Raw genomic sequence first — 15,662 nt, 5'->3', positions numbered from 1 at the left:
AGTACTTCAAGGCATGTATTTCAAGAGCATTTGTACTCAGTGGAGCTTCTAGATAATGGCAGTACATTAAAAAGAGATGTAATTTATAATTTACATGTGAACCATGTTCATGTACCCCCTTCTTAAAGCATTTAATCCAAACTAGATTTAAAAGATCTATAAATAAATGTATGTTACAAACTGTAACTATAAAACTAAAACACTAAGTAAGGCAGATTTTTTACAATATAAATTGTTTATATAGGCACAAGGTTTTAAAAAGTTATTTCAGCTTCATTACTAAAAACAGTTAAATATTTTGTTCAAACTTCAGAATCCATGCTTCTCTAGATTAAGAAAGGGGGAAGACAAATTGGCAAATCCAAGCCTATAATTGTTTCACTAATAGATCTAGGAGGAAACCCAGAATTTATATAAAAAGGCCAATCAACACTGAATCTGTAACTGGTGACTTCTTCAGAAAGATAGTTATAACCAGGTGGGGTACTTTAGAGAATCCACCACACCCTGAATTTCTTCTCCTACTTAAAACACATCTGAGAAAAAGCCATATATTTTGATTCTTCAGGAGCACAGGTTTTCAAAAATAAGGATATAGTGCAATAAGCATTTGAACACAGTTTTCAGTATATTAAACCTATTATTTGAGCATTCCTCTCATGTGAGTAATGGGGAAATACTGGCAGTTGATTCAGGTTTCCTGCTTTGACATCATATTTGAGGGTATGATATTTAAACATCTGGGAAGATTAAACAATGAAAAAATAACATACAATATTTTCAATAACAGTGGAAGTTTTGAAAATTGATTCACCTTCCATTTTACATGGATTTTAATTACCATCAAACACACCAGGTCTGATATCAATACAAGAGTATCACAGCATTTATTCCATTGGAGATATTTGTATTTCTGTAATAGTTTTTAATATAATCCCAATCTTTTTAATTCTAAGATATTCTCTATCTAAAAGACAAATCTAATATTATGTTTCCAGTTCTACTAATACCTACTTTGCATGTTTATGCTTGAAGAAATGATGTAAAATTCTACAACTGAAGAATTGTTTTATTTTGCAAGTGTTTCATTTTTGTGTTCTATGTTTATAACTTTTGCCTTCTACTTTTCCTATTCATCATTAAGCTAAAATCAACATAATCATTTGAAAGAATATTAATTGATCAAGATTATTTATATATATATATATGTATATATATATATATATATATTTCTAATAATTACTGAACAAAAAGAAGTTTGGATTGTATCATTACTTATCCTTTATCAATGACATTTACAAGCCAATACTCTTACACATTTGTGTAGAATCCTAGCACGTTTTGCATATATGAGAGTCTATCAGCAACATACACAGTATAAGCAAAGCTTTTAGTAGCTTGACATTTCTCTTGTACAGAGCTTGAATTCCATCAAAAAACAGTTTTCTTACCAATGCATCTCCCGTCTTTTTCGTGACAAATAACATACTAATAATCTGAGCCACAAGAGGGCACACAATAAGCATTTGGCAGCCCAGTGGCCACAAAATGTATCTAACTTTGTAAAACACACTGCAAAGTATCTTGGGTAAATGTTTCATAAAGCCTAGAAAAGTTAATGCTTGTTGGAACTACAAAATTTCAGCTTGTTGAGCAATGTAAATATTTTTTCCCTCAAATGCATATGTACACACCACTACACATAAGTTTTTATGAAAATGCATATATATTTGTCCATACAAATTTGTCTTCCCTTCCACTTAGCTTTGGAAATTATTTCTCAGTGCAATTAAGTTCTAAAAGCTGTGCCCATGCTTATAATGTGTACATGCTTATATTATATGTGTCCACATATTGTACAGTAGTTAACATCTATGAATGGAAAGAAAGAAACTATGTAATTACCAGACACTGGTAAACTAGATAAGTAGATTTGTGAAGATGGTTTGAATAATGGAGGTGAAATCATTTCAGAAAGAAATGTAAATGGAAAACTGAAAATGTTTTTATGTTCTCTCTTTTAAGACTGTTCGTTAATTTCCTTATGCTGCACAAAACTTTGAAATATAGAATGCTGCAACCAATAAATGTAAATGAAGAATTTAGATATGGAGTAATTTGTGTTTCATGATTCTGTAATTTTGACATAATTGCATACAGGTAAAAATTTAAGTGCAAGTATCTTATCACTGCATTGTGATTTTGAAGACATAATTTAGGAGGGAAAAGGCTCTACAGTGAACAGTTATGGCATATTTCAGACTAAAACTACATCAAGAACTGATAGCAGAAGCTCACATTCCTGATAGGAATTTTCAATTACACTTAATAAATCTTCAGATAATATTTCTTTTCTCATTTGCAAGACCCTTTCAAGCTCTGCATCACTGTTAGTATTTCCTTCTCTTCTCATATCACAGTTTCATGATCATCTACCGCAACTGCTATTGGTTTTATTTTTGCAATTTGTACTCTCACAAATTACTCTGATTTCTACAAGTCTATTGTTTCCTTTTTCCATTTACTCTAAGATTACCTAAGCAGTACACATAGTAAATACTACATAGTAGATATACAAGGTAAAAAAATTAAGTTCTTGTACTTAAGGAGTTTCTTAGTGCTAAGACGACCTTACTTTATAGATTTATACAAAGAAGAAAGCAGTTTTAACCTATTGCCTCAGAAAACAAGCGGACAGTCTTAAAATAAACTAGAACAGATCTACCTTACAAACTACTGACAGCCTCCTATAGATTACCTGTTCTTACACTACATGTGGCACACAAATAAAAAACATACCTAGCAACCTCTTAATGTAAACAAAACCATGTTTGGAGTCAAAGTTCAAGTGCTCTCTCTCTTACAATTTGAAATAAATTGGCATGATCTGAAAAACTGAGACAATTTCTGGACTGCTGACAGGAATACTCAGATCTTTCCACAGAAAGATGTGAGTATCCATTTTTGTCTGATTGAGACTCATTTCTCAACAACCTACTCTGGTTTTTAATCCTCTAAAAATCAGGATGTAGAATCCTCTCTGGCTCTGTGTGATTGAGAGGTGTCTGCCTCAAATCAAATCACTGGATGAGTGTTAGTAGATCCTGTGACACTTTATGGTAGTAATAAGATAGTAAGATATTTCTCTCTACAGGGAAAGCAAACTATGATGACTTACTCTAAAAAATACAAAAGGCGTAACAAAAATGGAAGTCTAAAAAATCCAACAGGTAAAGTGGAGATGGTCAAGAATATTCACACTGGAACTTTTACAATCTAAACCATGACTTTCAAAAAACACTGCTACACAGGAAAAGAAGCTGTGAGAGATCATAAAGAAATTAAAACAGTGGCACCCATAGAAGGGAGCTATTGAGGATAACTACTTTTACAACAGTCCCATATTTTTAATAAATCCTTTACTGGTAAGTCCTTTTGCAAAAAGCTTATTTGCTTGGTATTGTCACAGTTTCAATCAGTGAAGTTCAAGTTGCTGAAAAGCAAGCAAATAAAAACGTTGCTTCAGTGGAATCTGACAATCCCCCCCACTATTTATTTTTTTTTTCTTTTTTAATTTCTCTGCAAGTATAAAGTATCGATTGTGAACAGCTAACCTTTTGGAAATAAGTTCAGTTCTAAGGACGAAAAGGTCGCACTCCACTAGTCCATGTCAGGAGATGGATTGAAGGGTGTTTTAATGAACACAGATTATTCCTAAGAGACTAGGGGAGAGGGGGAAGATGCACGTAGGAAAACAGGATTGTAAAAAGGAATTAGGAGCAACTTCCCTCAGAAGACTTCTAACTACCCTTTGATATTTCTCATATGTAAACAGCTGCTCTTAGTCTAGGTTACCTTACTTCTACAGTCAGCGGGCAGTACCGGCATTGGTAACATGATTACTAGAAGTAACATACGAGCCGACGCTCTAGGGCAGGCTTTGAGTTTTAAGGCAGGGCAGAGGCCGGGCAGCAGCGCCCGAGGCGCGCTCGGCCCTCGCTCGGCCCGGCCTTCCCCCGGCCCTTCCCCGGCCCGGGGCCGCGCTCCGGCCGCACGTCCGGGCCCGGCCGCCCCGCCCCCCGCCGCGTGACCGCGCCGCTTCCGGGCACAGCGCCGGGCCGCAGCTCCGGGAGCGCCGAGCAACTTTGGCGGGGCGGGCGGGCACCACCGGCACCACCGGCACCACCATGTCCGGCAACGGGCTCGCTTACAGCGAGCAGGGCGGAGAGGCGGCGCCCGAGCTGGCGCAGGAGGCGGCGCCCACCGTGACCCCCTCGACTCCCGCGGCCTTCGGGCTCTTCAGCAGCGACACCAAGAAGTAAGGGAGCTCGCCGGGCTCCGGGGCGGCGGAGCGGGGCTGGCGGGCGGCGGCAGTCCAGGGCCCCGGCGGGGAAGCCGCGCCTTCGCCCGACTCCTTTCGTGACTTCGCGGAAAAGTTCGCTTGCTTACGTTTAAAGTGTGCATAGATAGTGGGCCAGCTGTAAAGTGTTTATTTTGGTTTGTTTGAAAAGCTGCTTATTGTTTCTCCTCTGTTTCGATAGCTAGCCGCGGTAGATTGTCCTAATTCTGGCTTCAAAAGTGTATATATATGAAGTGTTTGTAAAAAAAAGTGTTTGTGGGAGTTACATTGTTGGAAATGTAGTAGATCAGGGCGAGGTGGCCAGCTCGAAGTGGGTGTTAACAGTGTTAACTGTGTCTTGGTCAGAAGTCAAAATGAGGAAATGGAGAAGGTTAAAAAAACCCAGCCAAGTGCACTGGTACAGAAAGCTTTCGGCTCCTTAAAGTAAAAGTGGATTGGAGAGGAAGAATGTCCAAATGAAAAGATCAAAAGGTTTGCTAAGCTGGAATTGTATTCTACAAGAAATTGGAAATCTATTCTAAGAGCAACCAATAAAAAGCACCATAAACTTAAGGTCTCATGTACATTAGAAAATCAATTGCTGCATCTTCAGTTTGATTGTTCTGCACAAGGAGAACATCTATGCTCTGGAAGCCTCGACTGATGTGTTTATTTGTAAGCCACAGCGGAGTAAATCACAAAACCATGAAGCTGCTGGCACTCTAATGCTTAGCTCTATGAGACAGTAGCTGATGGGCCTCCTCAGTTTGCCAGATGAGTCTCATTGCTTTTCCCCCTTCTATTTTGCTAAAAACTTCACTTTTTCATTCTATTCCAGTTCAAGTTTTCACTGCTCTAGTATAAATGCATTTCTGTGGGTCTGTGTGTTTTAGCTGATATACGTTGTACCCTTCTTTTCTTGTACACTTCCCTAGAAACAACTTGACGCTTTATTTCTAAACCATTATTTTGCTCTTTTTTTTTGCTTTTTTTTTTTTTTTTTTTTTTTCATGGGGTGGAGGGTATCCTCTTCATTGATCATGGTTATAATTTTCTACATCACTCATAAACTTAGGACTGTTTTGGAGGTGAAGTATAGCTCTCTGTTTTATTAGATACAGAAGCTGAAGTGGGTGATTCTACCCAAGCTCCCTAGTGGTCACAGGGAAATACAGCTGTGGGATCCTGAGATATTTTGTACATGTGGATCTTTATGGATGCCCTTTAGTATGGAAGAACCAGAACAGTTTGTGATATGTGAGTGTGCCAAACTAATTAATCGCTCCTCTAGACTTGCTCTTGCACTTTCAGGAGTGTAATCCTCTAAAGGAATGACTTGAGAGGAAAACAGACATTGCTGTCTATGGTCTTTTGTAGGTGACAAGCAAATTCTTGCTGAAATAGGATGTTACTCACAACTCATTTAACACAATTCGCTTCAGCTTAACACTTGCATGGTTAAGCTCTGAGTATGGATTGGGTATTTGAGGAACAGACACTGTGCAGGGAAAATTTGTATACTGTGGAAAAGCAACTGGACTGCGAATGAGGGTTATTGTTAGAAAAGCAGACTGTGTGGCACTCTAGCTGGAAACTGCAGTAGTCATTCATCAAGTGTATACATTGTATTTCTAGTAGTTCACTCTAGTAATAGTGCAACAGCTGCTCATCAAAAGGCAGTATAAGAGAATACGGGGAAGTGCAATATGTGTCCTTGCATCTTGTACATGAAGGCGTGAATTTAGTGAAGTATTCCACTGGTGAAATGAAAATTACTGTTAGAGCTTTTTAAAGGCTGTTTGCTGATCTCTAGATTGTCTCTCAGCAGTGCTGATAAACTCATGTCTCATTATTGTATTATTTCAGTCCTTGGCAGATTTTTTTTCTTGTTGAGGAAGGAGGATCCTTCCTTAGGTCTCCTGATGATACAAGAAATACTCCTTTTCAACAGAGGGATATGGATATAATTTGTGGCCCAGAATATTACTGCAGTAAAAGTTGGACCAGAACCCTTGGCTTGCCTGTTGCCAGTTGATCAGAATGATATAATGTAGTTAATGTATAAGTATCAAGATAACACTTCATTGAAAAAGTTCCAGTCTCTTTTCTTTGTGTTCTCTGTCTTCTCCTTCTTGTCATGAAGAAGTAAGCCAAAATAGTTACGAAGATAATGAAGTTGTTAGGATAAGTTATCTTCAATCTTGTGACAGAAGGGCCCACACAGAAGCAAATGGAGGCACAAATATGTAATGATATATTTAAATCTGAAATCCAGAGCTGCTCTGGATATAATATATATATAAATAATACAAATTATTTGTCCTGTTTAATTTCTCACATTTCAGTAGGACTACTGTGCTGAAGTTTGTCTCATCTAAAAGCTCTGGTGTAAAAGCCTATGTGTCATTCTCCTGCAAAAGCTGCCTTTTTTACTTTTAGCGTTCAATTATCTAACTTTCAATTACAAATATAATTTCAATTTGATCAGTGAAGATAGTATTTTCAGTACATGCTTGTGTTGTGGTTCGGTTCAAACATGTGCTGTCAGTATTAAAAAGATCTCAGTTCATCAAAGTTTCTGTTCTGGTGACATCTTAATCCTGATAAAGTGTAAAATTTTACTGTTAGAAGATTATTAAAAATAACTATTTATTTCATGATCTTTTATCTTGATATAAGCAAAGTGCATTATGTTGCACATACCATATACAAACATTGTATCTCATTAGATAACACACTGTATGTAATCCACTGCAGTGAAAAAAATTAGAAAACATAAAAATACAACTTATTTTTATAAATACAAATAATTGAAAGATCTTACATACCTGAGACGAGTCAGTCTGAATCTTCTTGTGTGGAAAGGACCTTGTTGCATGACTGGATGTGTGTGTTGCTCTTCTTCCTATCTTCCTCTTTCACCCTTGTCACATGAACTGGCATGTATGGTATTCCTTTATATAACTTGTGTATTTATGTTTTAAGAATATGTTCATGTGTCTAGGTTGGTAGTTTGAAACCTGTCTTTGAACGGGTATATCCTAGATATTCACATGTTCCACGTGTTTCAAAAAGAAGAAAAAGGGTCAGATTCTGGTCCCCAGAGTAATGGAAACAGTCTGCAGAGAGGTCTTTGCCCATGACAGAAGTTTTCAACAGAAAAGTAGTAAGATCCAATGGGTTTTGTGAATCTGCTGACTCCAGCATGTGGGCCTCAAGCTATTTCTCCATGTTCTAGATTGATGAACTCCGTGCAATAAGCACTGCCTAGTTGGAGTCTCAAAATCTCCTGTTTAGTGTAGAGAAATACTGTGTGATTCACATCACCAAAGTTAATGGAATATTTTTATAGTTGCATTATGCTTTATTGCATTATTATTGTTTTAAGTGGAGGAGTGAAAATTCTAACCACCTTCCAACATGTAAGAGTGCCTGGAGAGCTAATTTGAAACACAGAATCCCTGTTAATTGTATATATTAGGGTACACTGTAACTGCCTACTGTTAATTGCAGGTGGACTGAGGATTTTCATCTATATTAACAGCATTTTAAACAAAACTTGCCTGCATGTAAAATTAAAATATAATAATGTTTGGTACTTGGAAATGGTACAATTTCAGCAATAAAACTACTTATTGCTTAATCTGATAAAAATGTAAAAAGTTAGAGGTGAATCATAGAAGTAACATCAGTAAATGTCAATTGTTAAGTATGGTATTGAAGTGGATGGAAAAATTTATAACACGCATTTTCAACTTTACTCATTTGCATCTTTAAACTGTATTTCTGCCAAGCAAAATACATTTGTAATTTATTAGACTTTTTTGTTGCAGGTCTAGCTTACATGTTTTGTTGAGCCATTCATCAGAAAACTCGGCAGTGCTGCAAACTCATTTTTCTTTGCAGAGATTTGCAAGTCTGTTTTGCAGAGAGCTGAAGGTGGTGATTTCATTAAGATACTCATTCCCCAATTCTCTGTGCAGAAGACTTTTCCAAACCCATCGGAGCTAAAAACTTGCATTTAACAGCTGCCAGAGGTGTTCTTGGAGTCTTAAATTGATCTAGTTTTGTCTTGGCATATTCTGTTCAACCAGTCATGGAGAGATTGTACATAGATAACTATTTGTGAAATTCTTGGAGGAGACTCCAGCTCTAATATTCAAACTTGATGCATCCGCTAGCTCATTGGCACAAGTACTTTCTTTCTCCATCTGTTAAAATGGCCCTATGCCCACCAATATGGTGATATGCCAGTTTCAGTAGGATGTACAACCCAGCAAAGATGAATGGTTTGGATGGATTGATGAGTCTACAAGATAAAATCTGAACCCTCTAGTCAGTACCAGGACAGGAACTAAATGCAGTATACAAATGTGGGCATACTATTGCAGAACACTTCTCCAGCTGAAATCTGTCAGATCTGATGGGAAGTGACACACAGTGAATATGTTCTTATTGCCATGCACTTGGCACATATGAGGATGCAAGCAATGAACTGTTGATTTGCTGTGGCTTTCTGTAATGTAGTGACTATATTGTGGGGGCTTTTTTATTTGCTCAGAAAGACAAGTTTTATAGTTTAAGGTCTTCACTGTGGTTTTTGTATATTTTATGTGTTGTCATATATTTGCCTTAGACATTTGCTTGATCTCCATTGTGAATGGGTATTAAATAAACTGTTTAGTTTATTTACAATAAATGGTATTAAGTAAATTTGCAAATCTGAATTTCCACGTTTTTAGTTCTGCTTTTTTAAAAGGCTTTCCTTGTCCATGCTACCCCTTGATAGTTTTGATACTTGGAGGAAACCAGAATGTTTTTGGCATTCTGCCAGAAGATGAACAGCGTTGTAATGATATTAAACAGTGTTTCTGAAACCTGGACATATGTAAATATACTAGCCATGAGTAGGTTCTGGCAACACCGTCTCTATGGTGGTATCTTTCTAAGAAGCCTTTTCTCAGCATTTTTGGGAAAGCTGTAAACATTAGGAGTTGGACTCAATGATCCTTGTGGGTCTCTTCTTCCTGAGAATATTCTGTGATACTTCTTCTCACTTTCTTATAATCCCTTCACAACTGTCAAATGCTGCAAAGTGATCTACAAATGTCTGCAAATTCTGAGCACTAGCCTCCAGACAGTCTGTAAGTTGACACAACCATTTAAGTGGCAGCATCACACCCGATGACACTTTTCCAGCCTTTAGAAAACTGTCTTCTACTGAGGAGGATTTCTCTGTGGCAGAAGTTTCCTGCAGTATTGGTGGTGTGGGTACTGTCAGAAATGGTTATATGCTGTGCAATTGCAAGCCTGAATGTTTTCATCCTTTCAGACCACATTTCTTGTTCCTGGGTGAAATAGTGTCTGTAGTTACTTTACTGACAACAGATAATCTTAGCTCAAATCACAATCTGATCCAGAAAGGATTTCAAGCTGCTTTGTCATACTAGCTGCCATCTGGTTACAGCTTTTGAAGTGTAGGTAGTTTACATATCTACATTGATGGTGGTGATAGCAGCAACAGGTTTTGATTCACTGAGTTGCTCCAGTATTGCTCAGGTACTATCTATTCACAACAGAGAACTGGAAGACCCTTATTTAGTTTTTAACTTTATACTTTCCTGTTTCCTCCATGAGAGGGAAAGACTATAACTAACTATCCAAATCGCAAGTGCTTTGAGAAACTGGTGGCAAAGTAACAATTAAAGGAGTTAATTTATGCTTCTGGTCAGATTATAACTGCTTTTGTTCTCTGTGGCTCTCACCCTTACAGGATACCATAGTTATCCTGGTTTCCCTCACATCTCCAATCTATCGTTTAAAACTACTGAGTTTGTTTTTGCGTAATGTGCTTCTTTTTCAAATTGAAAAATTAGAGTGGCTGAAAAAGAAATAAATTTTTCTCTCAATTTCTCTTTAAACCATGTAACAGCTACACTTATAGCCATATGATTCAAGACTTCCTTGAAGTAGTAGTTGAATTGTACGTTGTGAATTAGAAGTAAATGCAGTGTTATAATGGAAGAGGATGGTAGTACTGAACAGCACCACAAGATGTCATTCAAACAGTTTGTGGCATAGACCAAAACACAGTGGAATTCAGATTTCTTAATTTCCTGTAAGAAGAAAACCCTAAATCAACAAAATTAACTCAAGTTGCACCATAAATTTGCTGCCTATTAAGCTTCTGTGTTTTATGGATCTGAAATCAATTTGCAGTTCCTCTTTAAATGTTAAATTCAAACTTGTTTAGAGTTTACATATTAGCATGACCTAGCATAAACCAATTTATTTTAAGGATTGTGCAGTGCCAGTAAGATATCAAGGAAAAAATACTTCAGGAAATGTGGGGCATTCCCTAGGACTTCATTGGTAGTCAGGTGCCAACAATAAAGGTTATACTGCTCTGTCAATGTGTATTTTCTTCTTCAAACTTGGTAACATCTGAAGTATTTTGAATTTTATGCTGAAGGCCAAAAGAAAAAATTTTAGTATGCTGTCGTTAAAAGTGTGTCTTGCCAACTGAAGTCTCCTGAATGCAAGAACAGTGCAATTGATATTGTGTAACTGAAATTATGCAGCGGATGGAAAATTTGAAAAAAGAAATGCATTGTTAAAACTCAACTGTGTGAGACTTTTGTAACTTCTGTTCTATAAGAGCTTTGTTCTGTAATACCAAAACTGGTGAAGATTGCTTCCTCCCCAGTGGTGAATTTGTTTGCCATTTCCTATATCTTACCTTGCAGTGCTATAATGCTGTACTTACATATGAAGACCTTCTGTCTCACTAGGGTTTATTTGTTTAGAATTCACTCTCCTTTCCTTGAGGGGATTACAACTCTTCCCAAGGTTATTGTTGCATTGCCTAGTTGGGCTTCAGTTGCAGTTTTGTACTCGTGAACCTTCTACTTTATTACAAAGAAGGCTCGTGATTAGTGCATGACTTCTGTCAGTAACTAGCATGTCAGAACTGTAGCAAAACATAAAAATCGATGGGTTTAATCTTGTGGTGTTGCTAAAACCAATAGAAAATAAGTGTGTATCTTACCAGAGTAGAGCAAGTGTTTTCTTGGTGATGTAGTGCCAAGTGACATGCTGCAGATTCTGGATTAATATTTTAGTATTACTAGAAGTTTGTAATAGTTCCTCTGGGGAGACAAAGTAACAGAGAGAGGACCAGATTTATGGCTGATATAGCTGTTTAAACCTCAGTGATGCGTGGCTATGCCTTCCTTTTTTTTTCTGTAGAAGAGGGTACATGGCTCAATGGAATCTGTAATCCTAGTCTTAACCTCAGCAAGATGCCAGTTTTAGTGACCAAGTGTATGCTGGCAGTAGTATGGCATATTCAGAATTTTTCTTTGGATGCTCTTTGCCATAATCAGCATGCAGATTAAGGTGATCAAAGTGTTTTCTGGCATAGAACTTCAGGCTGTTAAAGCATAATCTTGTGACTGTCAAGATCTAAGGGGTTTTTTTGTCTTTTCTTTTGTCTTTTCTTTTGTCTTTTGTCTTTTCTTTTGTTCCCTACACTCCACACACTTACCTCTACCCCAACCATTCCCTTTTATCTTGGGCCAGTTGTAAGGATTGTGACTTACTCCTTTTTTATGGCAGAGAAATAGAAGGCACAAGAAAGAACATGAGAACTGGAAAAGATTAACTGGTGTTCTTTGTTTACTTTCTGATAGTAACATCTATAAGATTAATCCAAACTGGTAGGTCTTTCACTGGTCCTATGATATCCATGCTCTTATTGTATCTACAAACAGTGCAAAGGTATGAAAAAAGTAGTGTTTTCATGTAGAAAGAAAAAGGTAGTGCATATACTTTAATGCTACAAGTGTAAAATATAAAATCATAGAAGAAAGTTGGAAACCAACTACCTCCTCTTAACTTTCAATCAGTGTTTCAAGGAGAACATATTATTCTGGATCTGTTTTGCGATACCCATCATGTTGTGTCGTTGCAGATCTGATGTGTGATACTTGTCATGAAACTTAGGTGATCAGTTTGTGTTTCTAATTTACATTCATTTAACTTTCAAATTCTAATACTGAGAAATACAGGCATATGGTGGTGAAGGTTACAAAGGCAGCTGGGAACTGATTTTCTAGATATATTAATAATTGACTTGTTGGTAGATGCTATACAAATACAAAAGATCATAGTTCATAGCACATACTTAATATTTCACATGAATATAATATTTCTAATTATAGTCTATCCCAGTGCTTTCAGACTTTTGAGAACAGTGGGTCTATATGGAAATAGATGTTATGGCTTGGGATCTCAAGGGAAATCTTCTTTAGTTCTTAGAATACATAACTGGGTGAACAGGTGGGAATCTTCTTGTTTTTGTGGGGTTTTTTGTTCTTGGAAAGTCATTTTACCTCTTGTTACTGTTAGCAAAAATGGCTGAGACTATATATTTATTCTCTGACAAAAGTTTGGTGGTTTTCACTTCTGCTGTTGTTGGGACCATTACTTTCCCACTTTGTATAGCTCCACATAATTTGTCAACTATCAGATTAGGCTTCTTTAAACCTGGTGCTGCTCCTGTAGTAACAAAGTTTATATTTCAATCATCCATAATATGTACTTAACTCTGTAAGGCTAGAATCTCTCTGAAAGTTTTAGCAGTGGGAGGCAAAGATATTGATGCAGCTGGGGGTTGCTTGCATTTTCCTGAGTCCCTGGCAAGTGGAGATAAGTGATAAAGAAAGTATTTGTCTAGGATTGTGTATTGAGGAACTGTCACATCAGCATAACTAATGAGTATAGAAACATGAACTCCAGGATGACTGCAAAGCTTACATTTATGCTTTCTATTTTGAGAAATTTTATTTAAGGATTAAAATTTCCTTGAAACTACTTAATGATCAAAGGATGAAAATATTTTTACTGCAAATAAACTGTATTGCTAAAGACTGAAATGCATTTGCCTTTGCCATTGTTCATTGAGGCTGCTGATAAGAGTTGTTTTTGGAGGGAAATGACCTTTGAAATCTGCATGTGGTATTTGTTTCTGGAAGTTAAAACAGCAAGGGAGTGGGTATCCTGTTACTTTGTAAGATTTTATTTTTTTTAGAGTAGACCTCACTCTTGGCAGGCAAGCTTAGTTGAGTGCAGCAATTTTTTTTAATTGGTTTTTTTACATACTTCACTTAAAAGAATGGAACAAAACTCCAGAATGCTGGGCAAAATAATTGAGGTGTCTTGCACTATTAAGTCTGCTCTTAAAGGGAAAAACTTTGACGTTACACTGAAACCATATCTAACAGTAGAAGAAAAAAGGCTTGCTGCTGCTGGTGGTCCGTGTGGATGTATGGAGCAGTATTTTACTCTGTAAGTATCTAATATTTGCTAATCCTGGTTTATAATTTGTTAGAGAAGATTTTTAAAAACCCAAAAAAACCCATCAATTCAAGTAACATTTAATTTCCAAATGGATTCATCATGATCTTGTTTAATTCCTATTTTTCTTTATTTTTACCCCGTTTCTTTTATCTTGTGGAAAGAAGGCTGACTGAAAATGGGTCTTCATATATTAATTTCTGTGGTTTATATTTTCCCAGCTAATAGTTCAAAATGCTTTAATTTGAAGTGTATAATAGAATATTTTCTAAAGTCATTTAGAAGTACAGCTCATCATTAGACATTTCTTCTATCTTAATTCACTTTTTCTTCATATCTTAAATTCACTTCTTTTTCCTTGTTATTTGTTACATTCTGGGAGACAGTCTTCAGCATGTATTTGGATCTCATTTTGTGTAACTTCCTCCATTTTTGCTACTTGATCCTCAAGTTCAAATTATTATTTCTACATTTTCCATTTTGTTGGCTTTTTTTTTGTGTGTGTGTGTGTGTGTGTTTGTTTGTTAATTGGTATTCCACCTTCTATTGGTTAATGAATCTCTCACTTCTCATGATAACTGGTCCACATGCTCAGCCTTTCTCTTACTGGGGGTCAGTGGTTTTTAAGTTGGTGGGCTGTGGTCACAGTCTCCCCCTGCCAGAATTGCCTTTTACCCAGTTGAAGCTGATTCCACACTGTTGTTGAGTTGTCTTCATTAGATTCCTCTTTGTCTTGGGGGTTCTGCAAAACCCTTGTGGTCCATAAATTTTGCATTCTTTGTCTGCCCTCAGGGGTACATCCTTCTTCCCAAGCTTTGCTAACATCACCTGGGGTTTCAGATTATTGAAACCTGTCAAGCCCCAAACCTTAACAAGGTAATTCTACAGACGAGTAGTTTGTCTTTCTAACGCACAGACCTCACTTTGAACTTGCTTTTTAGCTGCTATCCATTTCGTAGATTGAATCTCATTTGTTGTTGATTAGGCTTGAAAGTATACAAAGATTAAACATCAAAGAACATCCTTTCTTAAGAAAATTTTTATTTATTGCACATTTTGCAGCAACAGCAGGAACATAGGACTAAAAGTAACTTTCTAAATCAAGTCCCATCTTTTACTGTGTAATTTTTCTTACCATGTCACACAGATTTTTGAACAGGTGAGAACTGCAACTTAAGCAGAAGGAATTAGAGGTTTCTGAATTTCTGCATCCAGCAAGAGCAAAGTCTCAGGCAAGGTACATCAAGCTGATCAGAAAAAGAACTGAGACTTACTTGGTATCCTATGAGGAATAGGTGGGTAGGAATGGTTAGCAAAATAAGCTGTTCCTATGGCCAAGAGTGATGGGAATAAAAAGAGCCACCAAAAATTAGATCAAAGCTATGCTTGCTAAAAAGTTAATTGCAAGTGGAACTATACAGAGGGATTGTAAAGTAAAAAGCCCAAATTAACTAGTTTTTATGTACAACCCCAAACCAACAAAGACTTTATTTCTGATACAAAAAAAATAAAGATATAGATCTGATGGGAAAATACAGAGTGACTGGGAGAAGTATGATGATGTAGAGGTGAATATGGCATCTTTAAGTACAATCAGAAAAATGCAGAGTGTAATGTAGAGGAAGGTGTGCCTTTATCCTGGAACAGAAATGCAGACAATAGGAAAACGTGTGACATCACAGCATCAGTTATTTTTCAAAGACCTGTCAGCCTTGAGTGGTGTTACAGGAACAAAGTACATTGGATGTTAACACTTGCCATGAAGAAGGTGTCCAGCCATAGACTTACTAAGCTTATCTTAGAAGTATGCAAAACTCCAGGACAAAATTGAATGGGACATGTCATTTAAATGACCAAAGTATGCAAAGAAACAAATGTAGCAATAGAAGAATGACCTCATAGATCTTTGAACATGTCCAGGAATAACTAAAGACAATTAAAACCTTTGAGTGTCATGCAGACAAGG

General features: G+C 36.8%; 1 protein-coding gene across 5 annotated transcripts in view; it reads left to right on the top strand.

The window, feature by feature from the left end:
- Window positions 1-4,049: 4,049 nt before the first annotated feature.
- AP3B1 (adaptor related protein complex 3 subunit beta 1) overlaps window positions 4,050-15,662 on the top strand; it is a 154,182-nt gene continuing 142,569 nt past the window's right edge. For 2 of the 5 annotated variants that reach the window (XM_079330184.1, XM_079330183.1), the window contains exon 1: window positions 4,052-4,318. In XM_079330184.1, the coding sequence (XP_079186310.1) occupies window positions 4,188-4,318 (131 nt within the window). In that variant the 5' untranslated portion in view covers window positions 4,052-4,187. Of the gene's footprint in view, window positions 4,319-15,662 lie in introns of all 5 variants that reach the window. The other 3 variants (XM_079330186.1, XM_079330187.1, XM_079330185.1) reach the window with 3 other exon arrangements.

Source organism: Erithacus rubecula, assembly GCF_903797595.1.
Source record: "Erithacus rubecula genome assembly, chromosome: Z".
NCBI lineage: Eukaryota > Metazoa > Chordata > Aves > Passeriformes > Muscicapidae > Erithacus > Erithacus rubecula.
This window is presented reverse-complemented; position numbering and strand designations above follow the sequence as displayed.